Source organism: Oncorhynchus clarkii, chromosome 19 (genome assembly GCF_045791955.1).
Source record: "Oncorhynchus clarkii lewisi isolate Uvic-CL-2024 chromosome 19, UVic_Ocla_1.0, whole genome shotgun sequence".
NCBI classification, from domain to species: domain Eukaryota; kingdom Metazoa; phylum Chordata; class Actinopteri; order Salmoniformes; family Salmonidae; genus Oncorhynchus; species Oncorhynchus clarkii.
In genome coordinates, this window is record NC_092165.1 from 18,509,069 (window position 1) to 18,536,092 (window position 27,024).

At 43.5% G+C, this 27,024-nt stretch overlaps 1 protein-coding gene across 1 annotated transcript; it reads right to left on the reverse strand.

Annotated features, from left to right (window-relative positions):
- Window positions 1–3,037: 3,037 nt before the first annotated feature.
- On the reverse strand, window positions 3,038–25,318 carry LOC139374153 (neuromedin-K receptor-like). Its single transcript, XM_071115160.1, has 5 exons — window positions 24,945–25,318; window positions 14,834–15,022; window positions 10,460–10,610; window positions 3,632–3,828; window positions 3,038–3,356 (listed from the first exon to the last, which is right to left on the reverse strand). Exons 1-5 carry the CDS (start codon window positions 25,310–25,312, stop codon window positions 3,038–3,040), a joined length of 1,224 nt encoding a protein of 407 aa, XP_070971261.1. The 5' UTR covers window positions 25,313–25,318.
- Window positions 25,319–27,024: the final 1,706 nt, after the last annotated feature.

Sequence of the window (27,024 nt, forward strand, 5' to 3'; positions counted from 1 at the left end):
TTGCAGGCTGACAGAGAAACACTGAATACTCTATATTTCCCCAGGTGCCCCTCTCTCTCTCTCTCTCTCTCTCTCTAAAAACAATATAATATCAGGACATACAGTTCACAGCTATTTCCAGCTGTGTGGTATCAGTCTGCTGAACTGACGACAAGCTGATAAAGGATGTATGATTATGGTACAGAAAGACACATTAATAAACAATCTTCCCTTTTCATTATTTTGTGTTATATACACTATGGCTCAAAAGTTTGGGGTCACTTAGAAATGTCCTTGTTTCCCATGAAAAGATACATGAAATGAGTTGCAAAATGAATTGGAAACATAGTCAAGATGTTGACAAGGTTATAAATAGTGATTTTTAATTGAAATAATAATTGTGTCCTTCAAACTTTGCTTTTTCGTCATAGAATCATCAATTTGCAACAATTACAGCCTTGCAGACTTTTGGCATTCTAGTTGTCAGTTTGTCGAGGTAATCTGAAGAGATTTCACTCCATGCTTCCTGAAGTACCTCCCACAAGTTGAATTGGCTTGATGGGCACATCTTACATACCATACGGTCAAGCTGCTCCCACAACAGCTCAATAGGGTTGAGATCCGGTGACTGTGCTGGCCACTCCATTATAGACAGAATACCAGCTGACTGCTTCTTCCCTAAATAGTTATTGTATAGTTTGGAGCTGTGCTTTGAGTCGTTGTCTTGTTGTAGGAGGAAATTGGCTCCGCCGTCCACAGGGTATGGCGTTGCAAAATGGAGTGATAGCCTTCATTCTTCAAGATCCCTTTTAAATCAAATCAAATGTATTTATATAGCCCTTCGTACATCAGCTGATATCTCAAAGTGCTGTACAGAAACCCAGCCTAAAACCCCAAACAGCAAGCAATGCAGGTGTTGAAGCACGTTGGCTAGGAAAAACTCCCTAGAAAGGCCAAAACCTAGGCAGAAACCTAGAGAGGAACCAGGCTATGAGGGGTGGCCAGTCCTCTTCTGGCTGTGCCGGGTGGAGATTATAACAGAACATGGCCAAGATGTTCAAATGTTCATAAATGACCAGCATTGTCAAATAATAGGTCTGGGACCGGTAGCACGTCCGGTGAACAGGTCAGGATTCCATAGCCGCAGGCAGAACAGTTGAAACTGGAGCAGCAGTTTTGTACCCTGTACAAATTTCCAACTTTACCACCACCAAAGCACCCCCAGACCATCACATTGCCTCCACCATCCTTGACAGATGGAGTCAAGCACTCCTCCAGCATTTGTTTTGCATCTCACAGATGTTATTCTTTGTGATCCCAACACCTCAAACTTACATTTGTCTGTCCATAACACTTTTTCCAATCTTCCTCTGTCCAGCGTCTGTGTTCTTTATCCCACCTTAATCTTATATTTTTATTGGCCAGTCTGAGATATGGCTTTTTCTTTGCAACTCTGCCTAGAAGGCCAGCATCCCGGAGTCGCCTCTTCACTGTTGACGTTGAGACTGGTGTTTTGTGGGTACTATTTAATGAAGCTACCAGTTGAGGACTTGTGAGGCTTCTGTTTCTCAAACTAGACACTCTAATGTACTTGTCCTCTTGCTCAGTTGTGCACCGGGGTCTCCCACTCCTCTTTCTATTCTGTTTAGAGCCAGTTTGCGCTGTTCTGTGAGTACACAGCGTTGTACGAGATCTTCAGTTCCTTGGCAATTTCTCACATGGAATAGCTTTCATTTCCCAGAACAAGAATAGACTGACGAGTTTCAGAAGAAAGTTATTTGTTTCTGGCCATTTTGAGCCTGTAATCGAACCCACAAATGCTGATGCTCCAGATACTCAACTAGTCTAAAGAAGGCCAGTTTTATTGGGTCTTTAATCAGAACAGTTTTCAGCTGTTTTAACATAATTGCAAAAGGCTTTTCTAAGGATCAATTAGCTAATCCAAGTTTATCATTTTAAAAGGCTAACACAATTGGAACACAGGAGTGATGCCACGTTCGTCATAACGAGGAGACCAAGGCGCAGCGTGATTAGAATACATTCTTCTTTATTTACACAAAGGACACTAAACAAACTAACAAAACAACAAAACGAATGTGAAGCTATATTAACCGAGTGCTGACAGGCAACTACACATAGACAATAACCCACGAAATACCCAAGGAATATGGCTACCTAAATATGATCCCCAATGAGACAACAATAAACAGCTGCCTCTGATTAGGAACCAATCTAGGCAACCATAGACATATAAATACCTAGATATACAACAACCCCTAGACAATACAAAAACTACACAAACCACCCTCGTCACATCCTGACCTAACCAAAATAATAAAGAAAACAAAGATAACTAAGGTCAGGGCGTGTGATGGTTGCTGATAATGGGCCTCTGTACGCCTATGTAGATATTTCATACAAAAATCTGCCATTTCCAGCTACAATAGTAATTTACAACATTAACAATGTCTACACTGTATTTCTGATCAATTTGATGTTATTTTAATGAACCAAAAAAAAGTGCTTTTTCAAAAACAAGGACGTTTTCTACGTGACCCCAAACGTTTGAACAGTGGTATATATGCCAAACCACCAACCCCTCCTAACAATCTTTCAGTGGGAGACTGCCTGAGGCAATAGCCAGTGAGTAATAGATGTGCGCACAAACACACACACTGGTAACTACTGGTAAGCTCTGCCTTCATTGCTTAGTCCAGATGTCCCAAATCTGCCCACGAATCTGCCTGTTGAGACAGCAGCCTACCAGATGTCCAGTCAGTGTCGTGAGATGGGGGTGTGGAAATGAGAAAAGGCAGGAATAAATGCTTTTGAAAGCTAAGCAAATCGGGAAAAAAAAATTGAATGAATCTCACTGCATCAAAGAACAACTGCGTTTGCAGCAAACTCAGAGAGAAATACTTGTGTTTGGTAAAATAAAAAAATATGTAAAGGCTTGCTTGGAATGTTTGAGGGACAGTTCAGAGGGTGAAACGTTGACAACGACTTTCCAAACCACTCGTGAACATTCTAGAAGTTGGTTGTGGTCGTCATCAACATCTCACGAGAACTGATCGTCGGCCACATCATCGGGGTCACTGCAAAGGTTGGACTTGGCTACCGCCGGTTGGTTGCCATGGTTACCATTGTTATCTCCGTTAACACTGGCATTGCCATGGCTGCTGGAGGCGGCCTTTTTGAAGCTGTGGTGGCGATGGTTGGGAATGTTGGTCCTGGTGTTCACGCGGGAGAGGGTGCACATGCTGCCCTGGTGACCGGATTGGTGGCGGGTGGTGTTGTTGCGCAGCTCCAGCTCGTCATAGCTGGATACCCGGACGAACGGGCACCAATAGAACACCCGCTTGAAGCCCGCCCGGAACCTTTATCCAAACCACAACCCAAACCAGACAGATATACAATGAATGCATTGTCAGATATTTCACATTTGAGGGGTGGCTAACGAATTCTAAAGAAGGTACACTGGTAGTTTTCTCATCTGGTCTTATTTATCTAGTCAGTGGTTGCCTAGGTTGTGTTCAGTAGGCACAAAGAAGAAAACATTTTTAAACTGAAAATCTAAATGAGTTATGGGTAAGGCTTAACTTCATCGTATGTTTTAGTGCCTACTGAACAGCACTCAGGTGCTAGATCCTACCTGCTGTTGAGGCAGCAGTAGATGATGGGGTTGTACATGGTGGAGCTCATGGCCAGCCACAGCACTGACAGGTAGACCTGCTGGATGGACTTCCACCTCATCAGAGCCTTGTTGAGGCCCGTCGCGATGAAGTAGACGTGGTACGGCAGCCAGCAGAGGGTGAAAGTCACCACCACAATGATCATCATCTTCACCACCTGGGAGTTAGGAATGGGGATAGTAGGAGGATTGGAGGAATAGAGAGACAGGGAAGGAGGGGGAGACAGGGAGGTGGAGAAAGCAATGAGAAAAAGAGAGTAGAGAATAAGAAGAGAGAGAGGAAAAATAAAGTATATTGTCTTTATTTTGTGTAGCTTTGAGACTCGATCAAAAATCAACAGCTGGTCGGCCACCTCATGCCAGGTTTCACAGAGAGCCTGATTCTGAGATGGACAGAATGTGTGATGCTCAATATATTCTCACAAGCGTGGGCACCATGATTGATTCATCATCAGGTTGGCATTTTCATTCCGTCCTGGAAGCCACAGCAATTTAGGATATACTTTTTTCATCACGACAACACCTTTCAAAAGAGCCATTCACACAACCTCAAAATAGAATTGCTTCATTTGCACATAAATGGTCAGGACAACCATTGGTGGTCCAATGGTCCATACATTGGCGATGGTAGAGCCACAATAGAATTAGGGGCATTCTATAACCTGACAATCTATAGCCATCACAAAGGAATCAGCTCACTTCAAAGATCCTGTGAAATTCTTGAACTGATTGTGTCAATTAAAATCCTCCAAGAGCATTACTAAACTTGAAATCGGATCTGCATTCGCAAAACGTTAGCACTTTGTTGCCTTGTATGGAGGAGTTCTGACAAATTTCATCTAATAGAATTTGACTTTTGTTTCTTTACACCGAATATCAAAGCTCAGACACGCCTGAACCATGCAAACTGCTCTTTGTCCATCTTGTCAGTGACAAAGATTTCTGTCCATGTACAGTTGAAGTCGGAAGTTTACATACACCTTAGCCAAATACATTTAAACTCAGTTATTCACAATTCCTGACATTTAATCCTAGTAAAAATTCCCTGTTTTAGGTCCGTTAGGATCACCACTTTATTCTAAGAATGTGAAATGTCAGAATAATAGTGCACAGTGTGATTTATTTCAGCTTTTATTTCTTTCATCACATTCCCAGTGGGTCAGAAGTTTACATACACTCAAATAGTATTTGATAGCATTGCCTTTAAATAGTTTAACTTGGGTTAAAGGTTTCGCATAGCCTTCCACAAGCTTCCCACAATAAGTTAGGTGAATTTTGGCACATCCCTCCTGACAGAGCTGGTGTAACTGAGTCAGGTTTGTAGGCCTCGTTGCTCACACACTCTTTTTCAGTTCTGCCCACTAATTTTCTATAGGATTGAGGTCAGGGCTTTGTGATGGCCACTCCAATACCTTGACTTTGTTGTCCTTAAGCCCTTTTGCCACAACTTTGGAAGTATGCTTGGGGTCATTGTCCATTTGGAAGACCCATTTGCGACCAAGCTTTAACTTCCTGACTGATGTCTTGAGATGTTGCTTCAATATATCCACATAATTTTCCTTTCCTCATGATGCCATCTATTTTGTGAAGTGCACCAGTCCCTCCTGTAGCAAAGCACCCCTACAACATGATGCTGCCACCCTCGTGATTCACGGTTGGGATGGTGTTCGTCAGCTTGCAAGCCTCCCACTTTTCCTCCAAACATAACGATGGTCATTATGGCCAAACAGTTCTATTTTTGCTTCATCAGACCAGAAGACATTTCTCTAAAAAGTATGATCTTTGTCCCCATATGCAGTTGCAAACTGTAGTCTGGCTTTTTTATGGCGATTTTGGAGCAGTGGCTTCTTTCTTGTTGAGCTGCCTTTCAGGTTATGCCAATATAGGACTCGTTTTACTGTGGATATAGGTAATTTTGTACCTGTTCCCTTCAGCACCTTCAGAAGGTCCTTTGATGTTGTTCTGGGATTGATTTGCACTTTTCGCACCAAAGTACGTTGATCTCTAGGAGACAGAACGCATCTCCTTCCTGAGCGGAATGACTGCTGCGTGGTCCCATGATGTTTATACTTGCAAACTATTGTTTGTACAGATGAACGTGGTACCTTCAGGCATTTGGAAATTGCTCCCAAGGATGAACCAGACTTGTGGAGGCCAAAAAATGTTTTTCTGAGATCTTGGCTGATTTCTTTTGAATTTCCCATGATGTCAAGCAAAGAGGCACTGAGTTTGAAGGTAGGCCTTGAAATACATCCACAGGTACACCTCCAATTGACTCAAATTATGTCAATTAGCCTATCAGAAGCTTCTAATGCCATGACATAATTATCTGTAATTTTCCAAGCTGTTAAAACTTCTTAGGGCTGAGATCCCGGTAACGGGATCGATATGACAACAGCCAGTGAAAGTGCAGGGCGCCAAATTTAAAACAGAAATCTCACAATTAAAATTCCTCAAACATACAGGTATCTTATACCATTTTAAAGGTCATCTTGTTGTTAATCCCAGCACAGTGTCCGATTTCAAATAGGCTTTACAGCGAAAGCACCACTAACGATTATGTTAGGTCAGAGCCATATCACAGAAAAACACAGCCATTTTTCCAGCCAAAGAGTGGAGTCACAAAAATCTGAAATAGAGATATAATTAATCACTAACCTTTGATGATCTTCATCAGATGACACTCATAGGACTTCATCTTACACAATACATTTTGTTCGATAAAGTTCATAATTATATAAAAAAAATCTCATATTACATTGGCACGTTCAGTAGTTCCAAAAACATCTGGTGATTTTGCAGAGAGCCACATCAATTTACAGAAATACTCATTATAAATGTTGATGAAAATACAAGTGTTATACATGGAAATATAGACAAACTTCTCCTTAATGCAACTGCTGTGTCAGATTTCAAAAAAGCTTTACGGAAAAAGCAAACCATGCAATAATCTGAGTACGGCGCTCAGAGAACCAACAAGCCAAAAAGATATCCGCCATATTGTGCAGTCAACAGAAGTCAGCAATAACATTATAAATATTCACTTACTCCCAGGAATCCCAGTTCCACAATAAATGTTTGATTTGTTCGATAATGTCCATCATTTATGTCCAAATAGCTACTAATGTTAGCGCGCTTGGTAAACAAATCAAAACTCACAAAGCGCGTTCACTTAGTTGCAGACGAAATGTCAAAAGGTTCCGTTACAGTCCGTAGAAACATGTCTACCGATGTATAGAATCAATCTTCAGGATGTTTTTAACATAAAACTTCAATAATATTCCAACCAGAGAATTCTTTTGTCTTCAGAAAAGCAAATGGAATGGGAGCTACCTCTCACGTGAATGCGCGTGACCAGCTCGTGACTGCTGGCAGACCTCTGACTCATTCCCCTCTCATTCGGCCCCACTTCACAGTAGAAGCCTCAAACAAGTTTCTAAAGATGGTTGACATCAAGTGGAAGCCTTAGGAAGTGCAAGAGGACCAATATCCCACTGTATCTTCAATAGGGGCTGAGTTGAAAATCAACCAACCTCAGATTTCCCACTTCCTGGTTGGATTCTTTTCTCAGGTTTTTGCCTGCCATATGAGTTCTGTTATACTCACAGACATCATTCAAACAGTTTTAGAAACGTCAGAGTGTTTTCTATCCAAATATACTAATAATATGCATATATTAGCAACTGGGACTGAGGAGCAGGCAATTTACTCTGGGCACCTCTGGGCACCTTATTCATCCAAGCTACTCAATACTGCCCCCAGCCATAAGAAGTTTTAAAGGCACAGTTAACTTAGTGTATGTAAACTTCTGACCTACTGGAATTGTGATACACTGAATTGTAAGTGAAATAATCAGTCTGTAAACAATTTTCGGAAAAATTACTTGTGTCATGCACAAAGTGCAAAGTATTCTAACCGACTTGCCAAAACTATATTTGGTTAATGACTCCAACCTAAGTGTATGTAAATTTCCGACTGTATCTTCACTGTTGTGTTCACTATTGTGTTACTACTGTGTCATCACTAAATCAGGTACAGTAGGTCATCTCATGATATAGTCTAATCAACTATACTATGTTCACAATGTCATGTGACAAGATGGCTGCCAGCCATAGAGCAATAGTGATTGTGATCTCCAATGAATGGTTAGTCTGTCAGTCAAACAGTCTGAGAATCTCCCCAAAGCCTTTCACATAGATTCCATTCTGTCACTAGTCTCTTTAGATTTAACCTACATTCGCTAAATAAGTTAGCATTTGGAGATGGTGGCCATACAAACAAAACCAGGATTGCTCTTTTTAACCTTGTACATAGGCTGCTTACAGGGTAAGGAAACTAATATGTCACTTTGTTATTTGGCTGAACCATCCTTTTAACTCCCAAGTAGAAAATGAATACAAATACAGCAGTACTTCAGCCCCATAAGGTCGGAATTGAATTACCCTTGATGTAGGAGCTCTGAAGTCAATCTCACTTTGGTGGAGAAGGCTCACAGCTGGTGTTAAGCCCTTCATCACAGACTAAGGATAGTCATACAGAGAACAACAACAACGGCATCTGACGATGAATGATTTTGTCGTGATTGCAGTCTGTTGGGGCACACACGAACACAACTCCATAAAAGGCAACAACAAAAAAACATTTTACGACAGCTGCTTGGGTTAAACAAGTTAGGCTAAATGAATGAATTAGAAGAAGGTGCTCTTTAGAGGGGTTCATAGTTCATGTTTTCATGTATGAAAACATTCCAAAGCACTCTTCGGATACGAAATCAGCATTTACATTCTTTAGCTTTTCTAAAGTGGTTTCACAGCTTTGACAACGGATCACATTGAAACGCGGGTCAAACTTTATTCATTAACTTCCAACATGAAAAGGATAATCAAGTGATCAATCAAGCTGTCAGTTACCTTGTTTATGAACAATAACAATTAGGATCTTATAATGAAGGATCAACTAGCTCTACCTGCATTATCTTCTGGACGGTTAATAATGTGGCATAAAGCTTATGAAGCGGTGGCATCTCTTTGTATGTACAGTGTGTCTGGGACTCTGGGTCCAATGACGAGCAAACGGTGTCTGGTAGAATTCTCTCTGGAGCTACATAAAGCAGGAGAAAGGGTATTCATGATGCATGACACAGCAGGTCAGCAGGTATTTGACGTGAGAGCACTGGTGGTCTGCCTGAAGCCGTCACAGCATGGGTAAATTGAGTTTGGTGGGAACAGATCGCTGAACTCATGAACAACTACTTTTAAACTAACTGCCGAGTAGGACCTGGCGGTTTGACAATGGGTAACATGCAGCCTAATGAACCTCTCTCAGCACTCTTCTAGCTAAGGTTAAAAGGGTTTGGCAGGGACGTTAATGGCAAATCCAGCAACGGGCTTATGAAAATGATCCAGACATTTAGCAGGTGCTTTTATCCTAAATGACTTCTAGTCTGTATTTATGGCCTATTCAAACCCACTGAGTAATTGGAACGGTGTATACGTGCAAGTCGGTTAACCCTCCATCCGCTGCGTTGCTCAAACTAAATCAAATGAAATCAAGTTTATGTGAGATGCATTTCACACAAAAAAACATCAACAACAACAACAACAACAACAACAAAAACTATAAAACAAACCAGTTCTGAAATAAGAGCAAGTAACAACACCAAACATGTGCTGGTGCCCAGATCAAATGTCAGGCAGGATCACAGGGGTACATCCCTGGTTGAAACTAAATTATTATGGTTTCATGGCCTCAGCCATCTGTCCAAAACAAAGAACTAGGTGTGCTGATCCCCCCGTAATCTGAGTGTAATCCTCATGAATAAAACAATAACAACCCTGAAATATAGACTGGGTTTCCTCACAGGGTGTCCTTGAATAATCCCATATCCCAATTATTCCCCTATCTAGTAGATGTGTCATATTGGCCACTGCCTTTCTATAATCTATGCTCCTGTAATGTTAAACCCACATCTGGCCTAATAGATGTTAGTCATACGGGTTCAAATGACCTGAATCCTTATGGATAACTGTGGGGACCAGGGTCAGCATGTATCAAGCATTTCAGAATAGAAGTGCTGATTTATGACCAGTTTAGCTTTTTAGATCACAATGAATGAGGTAACATGGACAGGGGGAACCTGATCCTAGATCAGCACTCCAACTCTGAGACATTTAAGACATACGGCGCCTGGACTCCAAGCAGAGATGAATGAAGAGATAGACTGTGTCCAGTTAATAGAATGCATTTTCATCTCTAAAGAGGAGACGAATCTCTGTTGTTTCCCTGCGTAACGTTGGATTACCTGATGGGTAGCCAAATCCAGTGGGGACTACAGAGAGATCATTGTCTTATGAACATTTGGTCATTGGTCATTTATGAACATTTGAACATCTTGACCATGTTTTGTTATAATCTCCACCCGGCACAGCCAGAAGAGGACTGGCCACCCCACATAGCCTGGTTCCTCTCTAGGTTTCTTCCTAGGTTTTGGCCTTTCTAGGGAGTTTTTCCTAGCCACCGTGCTTCTACACCTGCATTGCTTGCTGTTTGGGGTTTTAGGCTGGGTTTCTGTACAGCACTTTGAGATATCAGCTGATGTACGAAGGGCTATATAAAAAAAAAAAAAAAAAAAAATTGATTTGATTTGATTTGATTTATGATTGTGCCAGTTAAAGTGAATGGCTGAATCTACTGAATTCAATTAATGGTTGACGCGTTGGTTTACAAATGGAATACACATGCTTTACCAATTGACCTTATGTGGATAATGGAGTTGTACTTTTGCGTTACCTTCCTCTTGGCTGTGAGCTGGCTGTGGTAGTTGTCTGATGCTTCCCCTGGGATCTCTCCTCCCCACAGCGTCACCCCCACAATGGTGTAGGTGATACCCATCACCACTAGGGGCAGCACATACACCAGCACCGTCACAATGATATGATACCTGTATGCCAGAGAAGAATAGATAGCTGTAAGAGGAAGGAAAAGCAGAGCATTCCTGTGAATGTAATGGAAAACATGGTAATTTAGCAAATTATAGTTCATCTATTTCACATTCATATTCATTAGTATAGTTTGCTCTCCTCCTTAACTAGTCTGCACTGGTTGTGACAGGAGAGCAGATACCTGATAAATAGATGGATCGAGATCAATCTATCTAACTAATCTCATTATCCTGAGTGTAGTAAATTCCCATGCTCAAACGGACTGACTTTCCATTTACCCAATCGCCACCCAGTTCTTCCTCCAGAAGCAGGACACTCACCACCTTAACTTAACTCACCTGTATGCAATCAATGTGGCAACCTTTGAACAAACCTTCAGTTAATTTTAGTTTTTGTTGATACAAACAATTATTCAAGGATGTGCTTATTCAAAGTACACTGAACAAAAAATATATACTCAACATGCAACAATTTAAAATATTTTACTGAGTTACAGATCATACAGGGAAATCATTCAATTTAAATAAATGAATTAGGCCCTAATCTATGGATTGCACATGACTGGTAATACAGATATGCATCTGTTGGTGGCCACAGGTATCTTTAAAAAACAGTAGGGGCGTGGGTCAGAAAACCAATCAGCATCTGGTGTGACCACCATTTGCCTCATGCAGCGCGACACATGTCCTTCGTATAGAGTTGGTCAGGCTGTTGATTGTGGCCTATGGAATGTTTTTCCGCTCCTCTTCAATGGCTTTGCGAAATTGCTGGATATTGGTGGGAACTGGGACACGCTCGTACATGTCAATCCAGAGCATCCCAAACGCTCAATGGGTGACATGTCTGGTGAGTATGCAGGCCATGGAAGAACTGGGAAATGTTCAGCTTCCAGAAATTGTTACAGATCCTGATGAAATATGAGGTGATGGCAGCGGATGAATGGCTTGACAATGGGCCTCAGGATCTCATCTTGGTATCTCTGTGCATTCAAATTGCCATTGACAAAATGCAATTGTGTTTTGTCCGTAGCTTATGCCTGCCCATACTATAACCAAACCGCCACCATGGGGCACTCTGTTCACAACATTGACATCAGCAAACTGCTCCCCCACACGATGCCATACACTCTGTCTTCCATCTGCAGTTGAAACCGGATTCATGCGCGAAGAGAACACTTCTCCAGCGTGCCAGTGGCCATCGAAGGTGAGCATTTGCCCACTGAAGTCGGTTAGGACGCCACAGTCAGGTCAAGACCCTGGTGAGGATGACGAGCACGCAGATGAGCTTCCCTGAGACGGTTTCTGACAGTTTATGCAGAAATTCTTCAGTTTCATTAGCTGTCCAAGTGGCCGGTCTCAGATGATCCCACAGGTGAAGAAGGAGGATGTGCAGGTCCTGGGCTGGCGTGGTTGCACATGGTCTGCGGTTCTGAGGCCGGTTGGACGTACTGCCAAATTCTCTAAAATGACGTTGGGCATACATACTGCCAAATTCTCTAAAATGATGTTGGGAGGTGGCTTATGGTAGAGAAATTAACATTTAATTATCTGGCAACAGCTCTGGTGGACATTCCTGCAGTCAGCATGCCAATTATCGACTCTCTCAAAACTTGACACATCTGTGGCATTGTGCTGTGTGACAAAACTGCACATTTTAGAGTGGCATTTTATTGTCCTCAGCACAAGGTCCACCTGTGTAATGATCATGCTATTTAATCAGCTTATTGAAATGCCACGCCTGTCAGGTGGATGGATTATCTTGGCAAAGTAGAAGTTATGACAAACAAGGATGGCGCCGGAGCGTGCCGGATGGGATGGCGACCAAATTATCGGCTCTTAACCAACCATGCTATTTTGTTTGTTTTTTCGCGTTGTTCGTAACTTGTTTTGTACATAATGTTGCTGCTACCATCTCATATGACCGAAAAGAGCTTCTGCACATCAGAACTACGATTACTCACCTCAGATTAGATTTAGAGCTTTTCTTCAATGAGTCAGACGGGAGGGATATACTACACACACCCGACCAGGCCCAAATCCCCATCAATCGCTGGAGAAGGAAACTGAGATTTCGCGGAAAAAGATCAGGGTGCCTTGTGACGAGTGGATAATCTTCCCTTGCCTTCCGTCCTGCTAGCTAACATTCAAACGCTGGAAAAACAATGGGACGAACTGAAAGCACGTATATCCTACCAACGGGTCATTAAAACTATAATATCTTATGTTTCACTGAGTCGTGGCTGAACGATGACATTAAGAACATACAGTTGGCGGGTTATACACTCTATCGGCAGGATAGAACAGCAGCCTCTGGTAAGACACGGGGCGGGGGCCTATGCATATATGTAAACAACAGCTGGCGCACGATATCTAAGGATGTCTAGGTTTTGCTTGCCTGAGTTAGTGTGGTCTACAGCTTATCATGAGATACTCTATCTACCTAGAGAGTTTTCATCTGTATTTTTCGTAGCTGTCTACATACCACCACAGACCGATGCTGGCACTAAAACCACACTCAGTGAGCTGTATACCGCCATAAGCAAACAGGAAAACGCTCATCCAGAGGCGGCGCTCCTAGTGACCAGGGACTTTAATGCAAGGAAACTTAAATCAGTTTTACCTAATTTCGATCAGAATGTTAAATGTGCAACCAGAGGGAAAACATTTGTAGACCACATTTACTCCACACACCGAGACGCGTACAAAGCTCTCCCTCTCACTTCATTTGGCAAATCTGACCATAATTCTATCCTCCTGCTTACAAGCAAAAATTGAAGCAGGAAGCACCAGTGACTCGCGTTTATACAAATGTGGTCAGATGAAGCAGATGCTAAACTACAGGACTGTTTTGCTAGCACAGACTGGAATATGTTCCAGGATTCTTCCACATTGAGGAGTACACGATATCAGTCACTGGCTTTATCAATAAGTGCATGGAGGACGTAGTTCCCACAGTGACCGAACATACCTACCCCAACCAGAAGCTATGGATTACATGTTAAGGGCATGTAAGCATTTCACTGTTGTATTCGGCGTATGTGACAAATTATTTGATTTGATTCTTATTTTTTTATTATAAATAAGCATTTTGTGCATATGGAATATTTCTGGGAACTTTTATTTCAGCTCATGAAACATTGGACAAACAGTTTACATGTTGCGTTTATATTTTTGCTCAGTAAAGGTTTGTGCTCCTTTATAGTTGTCACGACTTCTGCCGATGTTGGTCCCTCTCCTTGTTCGGGCGGCGTTCGACGTCACCGGTTTTCTAGTCACCACCGATCCACGTTTCATTTTTCATTTGTTTTGTCTGCATTGTACACACCTGGTTTCCATTCCATAATTATTGTCCCCTATTTAACCCTCTGGGTTCCCCCTTGGTTTTGTGCGTGTTTGTTCATGTTACGTTGTCTCGTATATGTGAACTGGTATTTTGTCTCCTTCTTCGAATGTTGTTATGAGTAAAGTTACGGTATTTACTCATCTCTGTGTCCTGCGCCTGACTCCGCCTTACCTGCATCACCTAGACTCTTAACAATAGCGTAGCTTTGATTTGAGCCCATTTGATGTGTTTTTCTATGTGCCATTATTCATAGTATTATTTGTTGGTTTCTAAGTAGGTTTGTTTGTGTAGATATTGATTATGTTACTTAGATATTTTTCATATTGTAGTTACTATTGAGTTTTGAGTATATTTGGATGTATTTGCTTTTGACTAGTGCCTGCATAATTGGCCACGTTAATTGCCTTACAATGCTGTTTCTGGAGAGCTACCCTCCTGTAGGTTTTCAATCAAGTTGTAACTAACCTGATTCATTTTATCAACCAGCTAATTATTCAAATCAGGTGCGTTAGATTAGGGTTGGAACGAAAATCTACGGGACGGTAGCTCTCCAGGAATTAGGGAAAGAGCCCTGCCTTACATTGACATGTAAGGTGATTCTATTGTTGATTCCTAGAGAGAAGCATACTTATCCTAGCAACATTCTTTAATCTATTAATAAACGGGGAATTAGCCCTTTTGAAGTGTATCTCCACCTCCCAGTGTTCTATTTGATACACCACCACGGTAGTCCAAACCACCAGCAGCAAGGTGAACACCTTATACAGTTTCATTACCAATCAACCCAAAACTGTTTTCAGATCAGTGAAGATGAATAAGAGGAGGTGAGTCAAGGTAGCCACTTTAGACTATTGAGATGCACCCGGAGTGTCTCACTCACATGAAGGAGTCATCCGAGGGCCGGGGCCAGGCCACGTAGCATATGGTCCGGCGGGGCAGGATACGGATGGTGGAGTTGAAGCAGAGGGGGAAGGCCAGCACCACGGCCAGCGCCCAGATACACACGATCACCACCTTGGTAGCTGTAGCTGACAGCCGTGGTTTCAGCGGGTGGATGATGGCCATGTACCTGCAGGGATGTCAAATCAAATGAAATCAATCTTTATTTAATAGCACATTTCAGACATGAATGTGACGCAATGTGCTTCACAGGAGAAAAAAAACATAAATAAAAAAACAATAAGTAGAAAGATAAATATTTACTACACAAACAAACATAAGACTATAAAAAACTAAAGAACAATTAAAACTGAAAGTCTAAAAAAAGCACCCTTTTTTTATCTAGGCAAGAACAAACTCTTATTTTCAATGACAGCCTAGGAACAGTGGGTTAACTGCCTGTTCAGGGGCAGAACGACAGATTTGCACCTTGTCAGCTCAGGGGTTTGAACTTGCAACCTTCCGGTTACTTGTTCAACACTCTTACCACTAGGCTACGCTGCCGCCCCTAAGGAAAAGCAAAACTAAAAAAGGTGTGTTGTAAGATATATTTTAAATATGTCCACAGTTTCGGCTCCTCTCAGGTTGTCTGGCAGACATTTCCAGAGGCTGGGGTAGTAGTAACTAAAGGCTGCCTCTCCATGCCTCTTGGTCCTAGGCTTTGGGATAGTTAAAAGGCCAGTGCCAGAGGACCTGAGGGACCTCCTGGGTACATAACTCAAAAGCATGTCTGACATGTATTGGGGTGCACAATTGTGGATTGATTTGAAAACCAATCGAATCTTAAAATGTATTCTTAAACGCACAGATAGCCAGCGCCGAGACTTTAAAACGTGTAATGTGTGCTCTTTGTCTGGCCATGTTGCTGCAGTCTGTATGTTTTGCAGTTGGCCAATGGCTTTCTTGGGTAGACCAGACAGGAGAGCATTACAGTAGTAAAGCCTGCTGTAATAAAAGCATGGGTGAGTCTCTCTGTATCAGCCTGAGATAGAAATGGCCGCAACTTGGCAATGTTCCTCAGGTGGTAAAAGCTATTTTGGTCACATTCCTAATGTGTGAATCGAAATTGAGTTCAGAATCTAAAATGACACCTATGTTTTTTAGCTAGTGTTTTTTTTATCTTATTTGAAAGTGAATTAAAATATTAATATTAAAATATGAATTAAATATATATAGATTCTGTGTGCATTGGCTCCAATTATAAGTACCTTGGTCTTGTCTTGATTTAGCTGAAGGAAGTTGTGAGCCTTCCAAGTATTTAAATCACTAATACAGTCTAATAATTTATCTGTGGGGCTAAAAATGCTCTGGTGACACAGAAATGTAAAGCTGTGTATTGTTTGTGTAATTGTGAAAATCAATGTTGTGCGTTCTGATAACAGTACTGAACCCAAAATCGAACCTTGTGAACCTTGTGGAATGCCACATAGGATATGACATTTGACTCTCGACTAGGTCCTAAACCAATTTAGAACTAGAGGGAAGAGACCAACCCACCTCTGCAGTCTGTCCAAAAGGACAACATCATGCAGCACTTAAATCAAAGAGTACATGGAAAGAGAGCTGTTCAGCATCTGTGTTGGCTCTAAGATCATTTAACACTTTAACTTAGGCTGTCTTAGGTTGTGCTTTAGCGGGCAAGACAACAATATTGGATTTTTTTCAAAAATAATTAAGCTGTTTAAAAAAAACAATTTCTGGACGGTTGGAGATTGCTAAGAGCTGGAGAATCTAGATTACATTTCTTCAGAAGGGGTTTCACCATGGCAGTTGTTAGTGGAGTGGGAAAAGTGCCTGTGAAATAGGGAGTGATTAACCATGTAAAATAACTCCATAGTGCCTTTGCGTGGTAAGCTAGGGCACATACCATCACACTTTTCATCAGGTCTTGCTTGACTGATACCCAGCCTAATGTTTATTATCTTATCTCTGAAATATGCCACAAACTCATCACATTTAGATGTGGAGGAAAGTTCATATAGGTTTATGGGGGTAGGATTTATCCGGCCATCAATGGTCGAGAATAGCACTAGCACTATTGAATTATTCTGATTATTAGTGATAAAGTTAGAGAAATAAGCCTGTCTAGCATTTCTAATTGCCTTGTTATATATGCCAAGTTTCTCTCTCAGAATATCATAATGGACCTGCAACTTTGACTTTCTCCACTTCCGCTCTGCGTTTCTGCAATTCATCTTTAGTCTATTTGTTTCCTCACTCATCCAAGGAGCTCTCCATTTGGATGTGGCCTTTTTCAACCTTACTGGAGCTATGGCATCAACGGTAGCCCTTAATTTGCTATTAAGGTAATCGACTAAATCAGCACAAGAGGAAGGCAGAATAGGTGATGGTGTATTGTTCATACACTTAATAAAATCTGTAGCAACTTCAGAGCTAAGATAGCGTTTCTTAAAAATGTATTCAGTGTAACCTAGAGTTTGGCCGCAGTTAAGGGTGGGCCCAGCCACATGTTGGATAAAGTTCATAGGGCTCAAAAGATTAATCAATTCAATGGCCTTGGTGTCAGTTTCTTTGTCAACATGAATATTAAAATCGCCCAACACAATGATTTGTATCAAAGTTCTCAAGAACAACAGTCAATTGTTTTGAGAAATCAGTCAAAAAAAAGTGGGGCAGTGCTTTGGTGGCCTAAACAGGGTTATAGCCGGTTATAACTGGTGACTGACATTTAAACAGTATAGCACAATGAAATTATATGTCCTTACAGATGAGAGCATTTGTAAAAATGGAGGCTGCCCCCCCCCCAGCTGTAGTCCAGGGGGAGGCTTCAACAAGAGCGGCACTACAGTCTGAAGACTGCCACGTTTCAGTGAAAAAGATGCAATCAACTTTGCGCCCAGTAATGAGTGTGGGCCACTCTGCCCCTGGGGCATCTGCCTCGAGGTAACCAATAGAATAACAACCAAATTATTAACATTACAACCATGTTTTTCTCCAGTCTATCAGAATAGAAGACATGACAATTTGTATGAACTCACTAAAAGTCAAACTCACTACAGCAGGCTTCACGGTCCACCCCTCCTTCACCCGGTCCCAGCGGGATTCGGCTCGCACTCCCGAGGGAGTATGATGGGACGGCTGCCGGATGCCAGGGGTTACTACTCCAGCTGGAGCTCTACCTGGCGACCGTCCACCCGGCTCATTCGGGACGTGAGAGCATGTCCGCCCTCATCTCCTGCCTCTCAGGCAAAGCCGTGGAGTGGGCCAACGCCGTATGGAGTGAGGGAGAAGCGGCGTTGGACCATTACGCAGAGTTCACTCGCCACTTTCGGGCAGTTTTCGACCACCCACCTGAGGGTCGAGCGGCAGGTGAACGTCTGTTCCACCTGAGGCAGGGGACGAGGAGCAGGCAGGATTTCGCTTTGGACTTCCGGACCATGGCCGCCAGCGCGGGGTGGAATGACAGGGCCCTGATCGATCACTACCGGTGAAGTCTGCGCGAGGAAGTCCGTCGGGAGTTGCCCTGCCGAGACACAACCCTCACGTTGGACCAGCTGGTGGACCTGTCCATCCGGCTGGACAAACTGCTGGCCACCCGTGGACATCCGGATCGGGGTCCTTCAGTTCCATCCCCCAGCACCTCCGATCCGACGCCCATGGAGCTGGGAGGTGCTGCGCTTAGGGCGATCGGAGGAGGGGTCATTCCCTGCACCATCTGTGGCCGTTGAGAGAAGCCTGCTGGTCGGTGTTGGGGGGGTTCCTCATCGACGGGGGGATTGTGCAATAAATCTCCTGGTAGACGCAGCACTTCCCAGGAGTCACGTGTATCCCCTGTCACAGGAGGAGACGGCGGTTATGGAAACATATGTATCTGAATCCCTGGGGCAGGGATACATTCGGCTCTCCACTTCACCTGCCTCCTCAAGTTTATTTTTTGTGAAGAAGAAGGATAGGGGTCTGTGCCCGTGTATTGACTATCGAGGTCTCAATCAGATCACTGTGAGGTACAGCTACCCGCTGCCTCTCATCACCAGTGCGATCAAGTCAATGCACGGGGCGCGCTTCTTTACAAATTGGATCTCAGGAGTGCTTACAAGCTGGTGGGTATCCGGGAGGGGGACGAGTGGAAGACGGCATTTGGTACCACCTCAGGGCACTATGAGTACCTCGTCATGCCGTACAGGTTGATGAATGCTCCATCAGTCTTCCAGGCCTTTGTTGACAAGATTTTCCGGGACCTGCATGGGCAGGGTGTAGTGGTGTTTATCGATGACATTCTGATATACTCCGGAGAGTATGGAGAGTGACTGCATTTCAGCCGTGCGTAATTGGCCAACTCCCACCACGGTAAAGGAAGTGCAGCGGTTTCTAGGGTTTGCCAACTACTACAGGAGGTTCATCCGGGGTTTTGGTCAAGTAGCAGCTCCCATTACCTCACTGCTGAAGGGGGGACCGGTGTGACTGCAGTGGTCGGCTAACGCGGACAGGGCTTTTGGTCACCTGAAGGCTCTGTTTACATCGGCACCCGTGCTGGCTCATCCGGATCCCTCTTTGGTGTTCATAGTGGAGGTGGACGCGTCCAAGGCTGGGATAGGAGCACTCTCAGCACTCGGGCTAGCCACCAAAGCTCCACCCCTGTGCTTTCTTTTCGAAGAAGCTCAGCCCAGCGGAGCGAAACTATGATGTGGGGGACCGGGAACTGCTTGCTGTTGTCAAGGCTCTGAAGGCGTGGAGACATTGGCTTGAGGGGGCTAAACACCCTTTTCTTATCTGGACTGACCACCGCAATCTGGATTACATCCGGGCGGCGAGTACACTGAACCCTCGCCAGGCAAGGTGGGCCATGTTCTTTACCAGTTTTGTTTTCACTCTGTCTAACAGACCAGGTTCCCAGAACGCTAAGGCAGACGCACTATCCCGGATGTATGACACAGAGGAGCGGTCCATGGATCACACTCCCATACTTCCGGCCTCTTGCCTGGTGGCACCGGTGGTGTGGGAGCTGGACACGGACATCGAGCGGGCGTTATGCACAGAGCCCACTCCCCCCCAGTGTCCAGCTGGGCGCCTGTACGTTCCATCTGCTGTCTGCGACCGTTTGATCTATTGGGCCCACATGTCACCCTCCTCTGGTCACCCTGGCATCGGTCGGACAGTGCGTTGCCTTAGTGGGAAGTACTGGTGGCCCACCTTGGCCAAGTAAGTGAGGGTTTATGTTTATTTCTGCTCGGTGTGCGCGCAGTGCAAGGCTCCCAGGCACCTGCCCAGAGGGAAGTTACAACCCCTACCCCCACAACGGCCGTGGTCGCACCTGTCGGTGGACTTCCCGACGGATTGTCCTCCCTCACAGGGCAACACCACAATCCTGGTTGTTGTGGATCGGTTTTCTAAGTCCTGCCGTCTCCTCCCTTTGCCCGGTCTCCCTACGCCCCTACAGACTGCGGAGGCCCTTGTTCACTCATGTCTTCTGGCACTACGGGGTGTCTGAGGACATCGTCTCTGATCAGGGTCCCCAGGTCACGTCCAGGGTCTGGAGAGCGTTCATGGAGCGTCTGGGGGTCTCGGTCAGCCTCACCTCAGGTTTTCACCCTGAGAGTAACGGGCAGGTGGAGAGAGTAAACCAGGATGTGGGTAGGTTTCTGCAGTCATATTGCCAGGACCCTGATCAGAGACGATGTCCTCAGTCACCCCGTAGTGCCGGAAGACATGAGTGAACAAGGGCCTCCGCAGTCTGGGGAGTGGGCTGCGTTCATCCCCTGGGCAGAGATGGCCCAAAACTCACTCTGCCACTCCTCCACTAACCTCTCTCCCTTCCAGTGCATACTGGGGTATCAGCCAGTTCTGGCACCTTGGCATCAGAGCCAGATCAAAGCTCCTGGGGTAGACAAATGGTTTAAGTGCTCGGAGGAGACCTGGAACGCCGCCCATGTGCACCTGCAATGGGCCGTGAGGCGGCAGAAGGCGAGCGCCGACCGCCACCGCAGTGAGGCCTTGGTGTTCGCACCGGGGGACCGGGTCTGGCTCTCGACCCGAAACCTGCCCCTCCGCCTGCCCTGCTGGAAGCTGGGTCCGCAGTTTGTGGGGCCATTCAAAGTCCTGAGGAGACTGAATGAGGTATGCTACAGGTTACAGCTTCCCCCAGATTACCGTATTAATCCCTCGTTCAATGTGTCTCTCCTCAGGCCGGTGGTGGCTGGTCCACTCCACGAGTCATAGGTGCAGGAGGTTCCTCCGCCACCTCTGGACATCGACATCGCATTCAGCGGTCACCGATCCACTTTTCTAGCCATCACCGATCCACTTTTCATTTTCCATTTGTTTTGTTATATTATGGAGTAAAATTGCTTTCATTACTCATATCTGCTGTCCTGCGCCTGACTCATCTCACCAGCTACACACAGACGCATTACAGGACTGGAGCACTACCAGACCCTGTCAGTCAGTCTCTAAAACAGTTCAAGAGGTCAAGAGGTCAGTCAGGGGGTGAAAGCAAAGATGGTGGATAAATGAAGAAAATGATTCAAGCCCCGTTTACCATTAAAAAACTGTTCCGGTCTACTTAAGGGGTGGCTCTCCCATAGACACCAATGCGATCGCCTCCTGGGTCTGGTCTACTTAGTTCATTGACTGTATATGAACCAGAAAAAAAGGACCCAGTGAGGTGTCTCGCTTCCTCTTCCGTCTCTGGTGAAAGGTTATTAGGTCAAAGTTCAAAGGTCATGGTTGATTGGTATTTTGTTCCTCCATACACTGCTTACTTGAGAGGTTTGACTTTTTTATTTTGAGTTGCGCTTTTGCCCTGACTAAAGTTAACGCATACAATTTAGTATGCAGGACCCACTGGGCACACACTGGTTGAATCAACGTCATTTCCAAATAATTTCTATGAAATTACGTTGAACCAACGTGGAATAGACATTGAATGTACATCTGTACCCAGTGGGAAATGTCTTGTTGTACAACTGCATTTTCCCCCGAACGTGAATAAAACAAGCTCCTCTTGACAAAAGCCAGAGGGCAGGTTGAAATACTACAATGTCAAATCAAACAGTAAATAAAATACCAATCTTCTCTGGAGCAGCCATCATAAGGATAGTGATGTGTGTGCCTGTGTCTGTGCCCAACTTCAGATTGCTTTCAGGTACTCAAAACAAAGGATGCCCCATGTGGAGCTAGTTATGATTGTTTGACTCTTCCCAGTATATCTTTAATTGGATTCAACAGTGCTGTTTGTTTGGTTTTCGGTAAACAAAGATTCCATTTCCCCAGAACTCACTGCTAGACTGTCAGGTTTCATCCTGTCCTTACCTTACCTTACCTTACCTTACCTTACCTTACCTTACCTTACCTTACCTTACCTTACCTTGTCTGTCTGTCTGTCTGTCTGTCTGTCTGTCTGTCTCAAAGGCCCACAGTAGGCCTATAAGTAGTCATGTCGTGGTCATGCAGGTGCAGATTACCTCCTTTGACTAACTTCAAAGTGAGATGAAAAGAGATATTGGACTGTAGTCCTACTATGCAACACAACTTGTAAAGGTATCGAATTGACCTCCAGACACCTGGGACCTCATTTATTTATGTTTTGATGTTAAGGCTATAAAACTGTCAAATAATGCACTGTGCCAAATTATTAGCAGGCTATTGTTATTTGAGTGATTTCTGAAAAAGTGGAACACTTTTTGCATTTCTGTCTTCTGTAATCTCTTCAGACATCTATCCAACACATGATACGTTGCTGAAATCCTCAGATGTTTTTTGTAGAGGTGTGGTGCAGAATGTTTAGACTTTTTAAACCTCTACAGGATCGGTGCCCCCCACCATGGGGGTTAAGCCAGCGTAATGTGATTAGCATGAGGTTGTAAGTAACATGACCATTCCTGGACATAAACATACAGTTGAAGTCGGAAGTTTACATACACTTAGGTTGGAGTCATTAAAACTCATTTTTCAACCACTCCACAAATTTCTTGTTAACAAACTATAGGTTTGGCAAGTCGGTTAGGACATCTACTTTGTGCATGACACAAGTAATTTTTCCAACAATTGTCTACAGACAGATCATTTCATTTATAACTCACTGTATCACAATTCCAGTGGGCCAGAAGTTTACATAAACTAAGTTGACTGTGACTTTAAACAGCTTGGAAAATTCCATTAATAAATCAATTAGGCACGTTTGGGCAGTCTTATACAGCATTTTGAACAGATATGTAATGGTTCATTGGATCAGTCTAAAACTTTGCACATACACTGCGGTCATTTAGTGGGCGGAATCTAAATTGCACCTTGGATGGAATAATACATTACGGACTTTCTCTGGCATTTCAAAGATGATGATACAAAAAACAACAACAAAAAAAACATTTTTTTCTTTGTATTATCTTTTACCAGATCTAATGTGTTATATTCTCCTATATTAATTTCACATTTCCACAAACTTCAAAGTGTTTCCTTTCAAATGGTATCAATAATATGCATATCCTTGCGTCGGGTCCTGAGCTACAGGCGGTTAGATTTGGGTATGTCATTTTAGGAAAACATTTAAAAAAAGGGTCGGATCCTTAAACAAAAAATCCATGCCTAATCCGCCTATAGCGAGTGACAAACACTGGCCACACGTTCAGCACGATTGTCTATTGAACAATTTAAAAGTACATGCTGCCTACAGCCCACACTTCTATGCAAAAGACAAATTGTTGTTCAATATTTTGTTTATCAATACATGATTGTGTTTCTATCTCCTGCCTTGGTATAGGCTCTGAGATTAAAATGTATATGTTGTGCTCCTATCGCACAGCCATACTAAAGCCTACCGTTACTGTCATAGGCTACCGGTCTATTTACTTTTGCGCATGGTTGGCTATTAAATGAGCGACGGATAAATGGTAGCCTAATATTTTCTTGTATAGAGGGAATAAACCAGTTATGTCAGAAAAGTAGAGATTTAGGCCTATATAATTAAAGTAAATATAGGCTATTAGGCGAGATGCTGCTATGTCATCTTCTTACCAAAGCCAAATGCATCTGTTTTATATAGGCCTACGTTTTAATGTTTTTATTAGCCTACCATTAATTATTATAATTTCCGTGCATCAAACACCTCCATTTCCCCCAAAATAACAATATTTGTTTGCAATACAGTTGATCAACCAACATAAGTTCTGAGTATGCATGGTCTTAGACACCTTCCCATCAAGTTCAAAATGGATAAATACAAACTTTTTGTAGGTAAACTGGCACAGCAGTGTAAATCAAGTGTGTGCTTGTGTGTGTACACACTTGTGTGTACACACTTGCTTGCTTGTTTGCATGTGTACGCACATGTGCGTGTGTGTATGTGGGGCCGCTTGCTCGCTCGTGTGTGTCTGTGTGTTGGTGCGAGTATAGCTTTCATATAAGCACTCTTGGCACTTAAAGACATTATTTCACTGCAGGTACTCCATTTTAATTATTTAATCAGCACGTCCCTCCATAATGATAGGTTGTCTGCACAGTGGAGCTCATTAGAAGTAATCTGGCTCTTTTATACACCAACTGAGTAATGAAATGCTTGATCAAATCCTCAAGAACCTCAATTGTTTTCTAATTTTGTCTGCCACCCAAATGGCACCCTATTCCTTTTATAGTGCAGTGATTTTGCCCAGCACTCATAGAGATCAAAAGTGGTGAAATCAAATAGGGAAAGGGTGCCATTTGGGATGCACATTGTGTTGCCGGATCATTAAAAGCTACATTCTTACATTCTCATTTTGACAGAATGTAAGGAGAGGGTTGGTTTCCCGTGTGTGTGTGTGTGTGTGTGTGTGTGTGTGTGTGTGTGTGTGTGTGTGTGTGTGTGTGTGTGTGTGTGTGTGTGTGTTAATAACCTGTATGCATACATAACATGCATAACAGGCTACTATGATGATGTATGAAAATGATGGCAAATGAGCAACATCAGGGTACCTTGTTATACCGTTAGGCCTACCTTTTTCTTATTTATTGATTATAGAATCTGTACATTAGGCTAGTATTAAATAATGAATAATAAATTGTCACATTTAATATGTAATAAAATGTTAGAGATTGAAGTTGATGTCTCCAGAGCTCACCTGTCGACTGCGATTGCGCACATTGAATAGATGCTTGAAAACACTGCTGTGACAGGGAAAAAGTTGTGGAACTTGCAGTATGATTCTCCAAAGTACCAATTGCCGTGAGCAGCGTATATGAAATTGATCAACGTGTTGAACGCGGCCATTAAGGCGTCAGAGAAAGCCAAGTTGAGTAAAAAGTAGTTTGTCACGGTTCGCATCCTCTTGTGCGCTAATACGATCCAAATCACTATCAGGTTCCCAAAAACCGCTACGGCGAGCACAAGGCTGTACGCGACCGACCATAGCACGATGCGCCAAGCCGGTTGTACGAACTGATTTGTAAAGGTCCTAGTTGTGTTTGATCCGTTGTTTGCCGCAGCCATTCCTCTAGTCTCCCTGCCGAGATTTACTTGGATTCAATGCCTGGAGGTGGCATCAGTTGTATTGGCACACAACTCCGCAGCGCACCAAGACGCGCAAATGCTCTGCTCAATATGGTCACGTTGTCCCTCTTAATTTATGTTGCTGTTCCCGTCAACACAGGGCCAACGCGTTTGGGAGACAGTCGTAACAAAATGTCCAGTGACAACTCCAATAAATAATTGACACTTGAGGAGCGCGGAACTTCTGACCCACAGGATAGGCGACTACTTAAATAGGCGACCGATTATATTCGAACAGTTCTTCTTTCTAATAGCATCCTCAGTCATTCACTTGAATGCATCCGAATGCAACTGCGCAACACTTTGAAAACGGTAGATCCTTCAGCTACGCTTCCATACAAATAAGACATAAACATATTGCAAGCATGGAATTTGATGGCGAGTCAGTTAGAACGTTAGAACGAGTCAGATAAACGACATGCATGCATCAGGAACATAGGTCTGCCGCATCTGTCGCCTACATTGACTGAGTCATTAATTTCACTCATGGGACATCTCCGTGATCAATGCTACTTTGTCATTGTCACTGCAAGTATTGAAAATACAAGTTAATTGACTACGTTTATTAAACAGTCATATTTGACAAAGGTGTCAAGTATCTCCAAAATGTGTTGTTTTTACCCTAAATAACTCTTAATTTCCAAGATCGATTTTCAATAGATGGATCTGCCAAGGCCTTACCACCTAAATGAATTCAGTTCCCAATTGGCCTACCTTTTCGCGATGGACTGACTCTATGATCCTAATGCACTCACTCAAAACAATCAATCAAACTTTCAGGGTACCAAACCAAGATGTGTTTTTGAGGCTTTAGCTTTGCAGATCTTGCTCCATTGCGACTGATCAACTTGTATCTCAAAACGAAAGTCACATTATCCAAAAAACTACAAAGCACCCCTCTGTATTCAACAGCATCCAAACCACCGAGCATCCTCATTTGTGTCACCTAAACAGTATGGAAAGGACATATAGGCTTCATCCCAAACGGCACTCTATTCCCATTATAGTGCATTACTTTGGGGTCTCTGGTCAAAAGTGGTGCACTATATAGGGAATAGGGTGTTATTTGGGACACACTCAGGGGCAAGTGGGGAAGTGCCTTTGATCCACTGATCTACATGCTCAGTATCAAAGGTATAAAATATGACGTCACACCGATGTTAAGACATAAATGTCCCCGACCACAGGTGTTCACTGCTGAGGGAGTCAGGCCAATTAGGTTTCTCTCTCCCCTTCTCCTGGTGGGTTCCCCTAGCAATTATGCACCATTACACCTGATGGGTTCCCCTGGCAATTAGGCAGGATTACACCTGATGGATTCCCCTAGCAATTATGCACGATTACACCTGATGGGTTCCCTTGGCAATTAGGCAGGATTACACCTGATGTGCCCCTTTTAATGAGTCATTTAACAGCCTACGCCCCTTCCAAGCTGGATTACGTATGGGGAGCTTTAAGGGCCATCTTCTGGTGGTGTGGGAATAGTGGGGGTGACTTACACACACACACACACACACACACACACACACACACACACACACACACACACACACACACACACACACACACACACACACACACAAACACACACACACACACACACACACACACACACACACGCAGTGGGTCATCAGATATTCATTGTCTGCAGG

Excerpts from the sequence above, each read along its gene's own strand:
- LOC139374153 (XM_071115160.1), bottom strand. The coding sequence starts at position 25,312 with ATGGCTGCGGCAAACAACGGATCAAACACAACTAGGACCTTTACAAAT. Across the intron at positions 15,023-24,944 it reads TGCGCAATCGCAGTCGACAG|GTACATGGCCATCATCCACC; the intron begins GTGAGCTCTGGA and ends ACATCCCTGCAG. Across the intron at positions 3,357-3,631 it reads TACTGCTGCCTCAACAGCAG|GTTCCGGGCGGGCTTCAAGC; the intron begins GTAGGATCTAGC and ends GTTTGGATAAAG.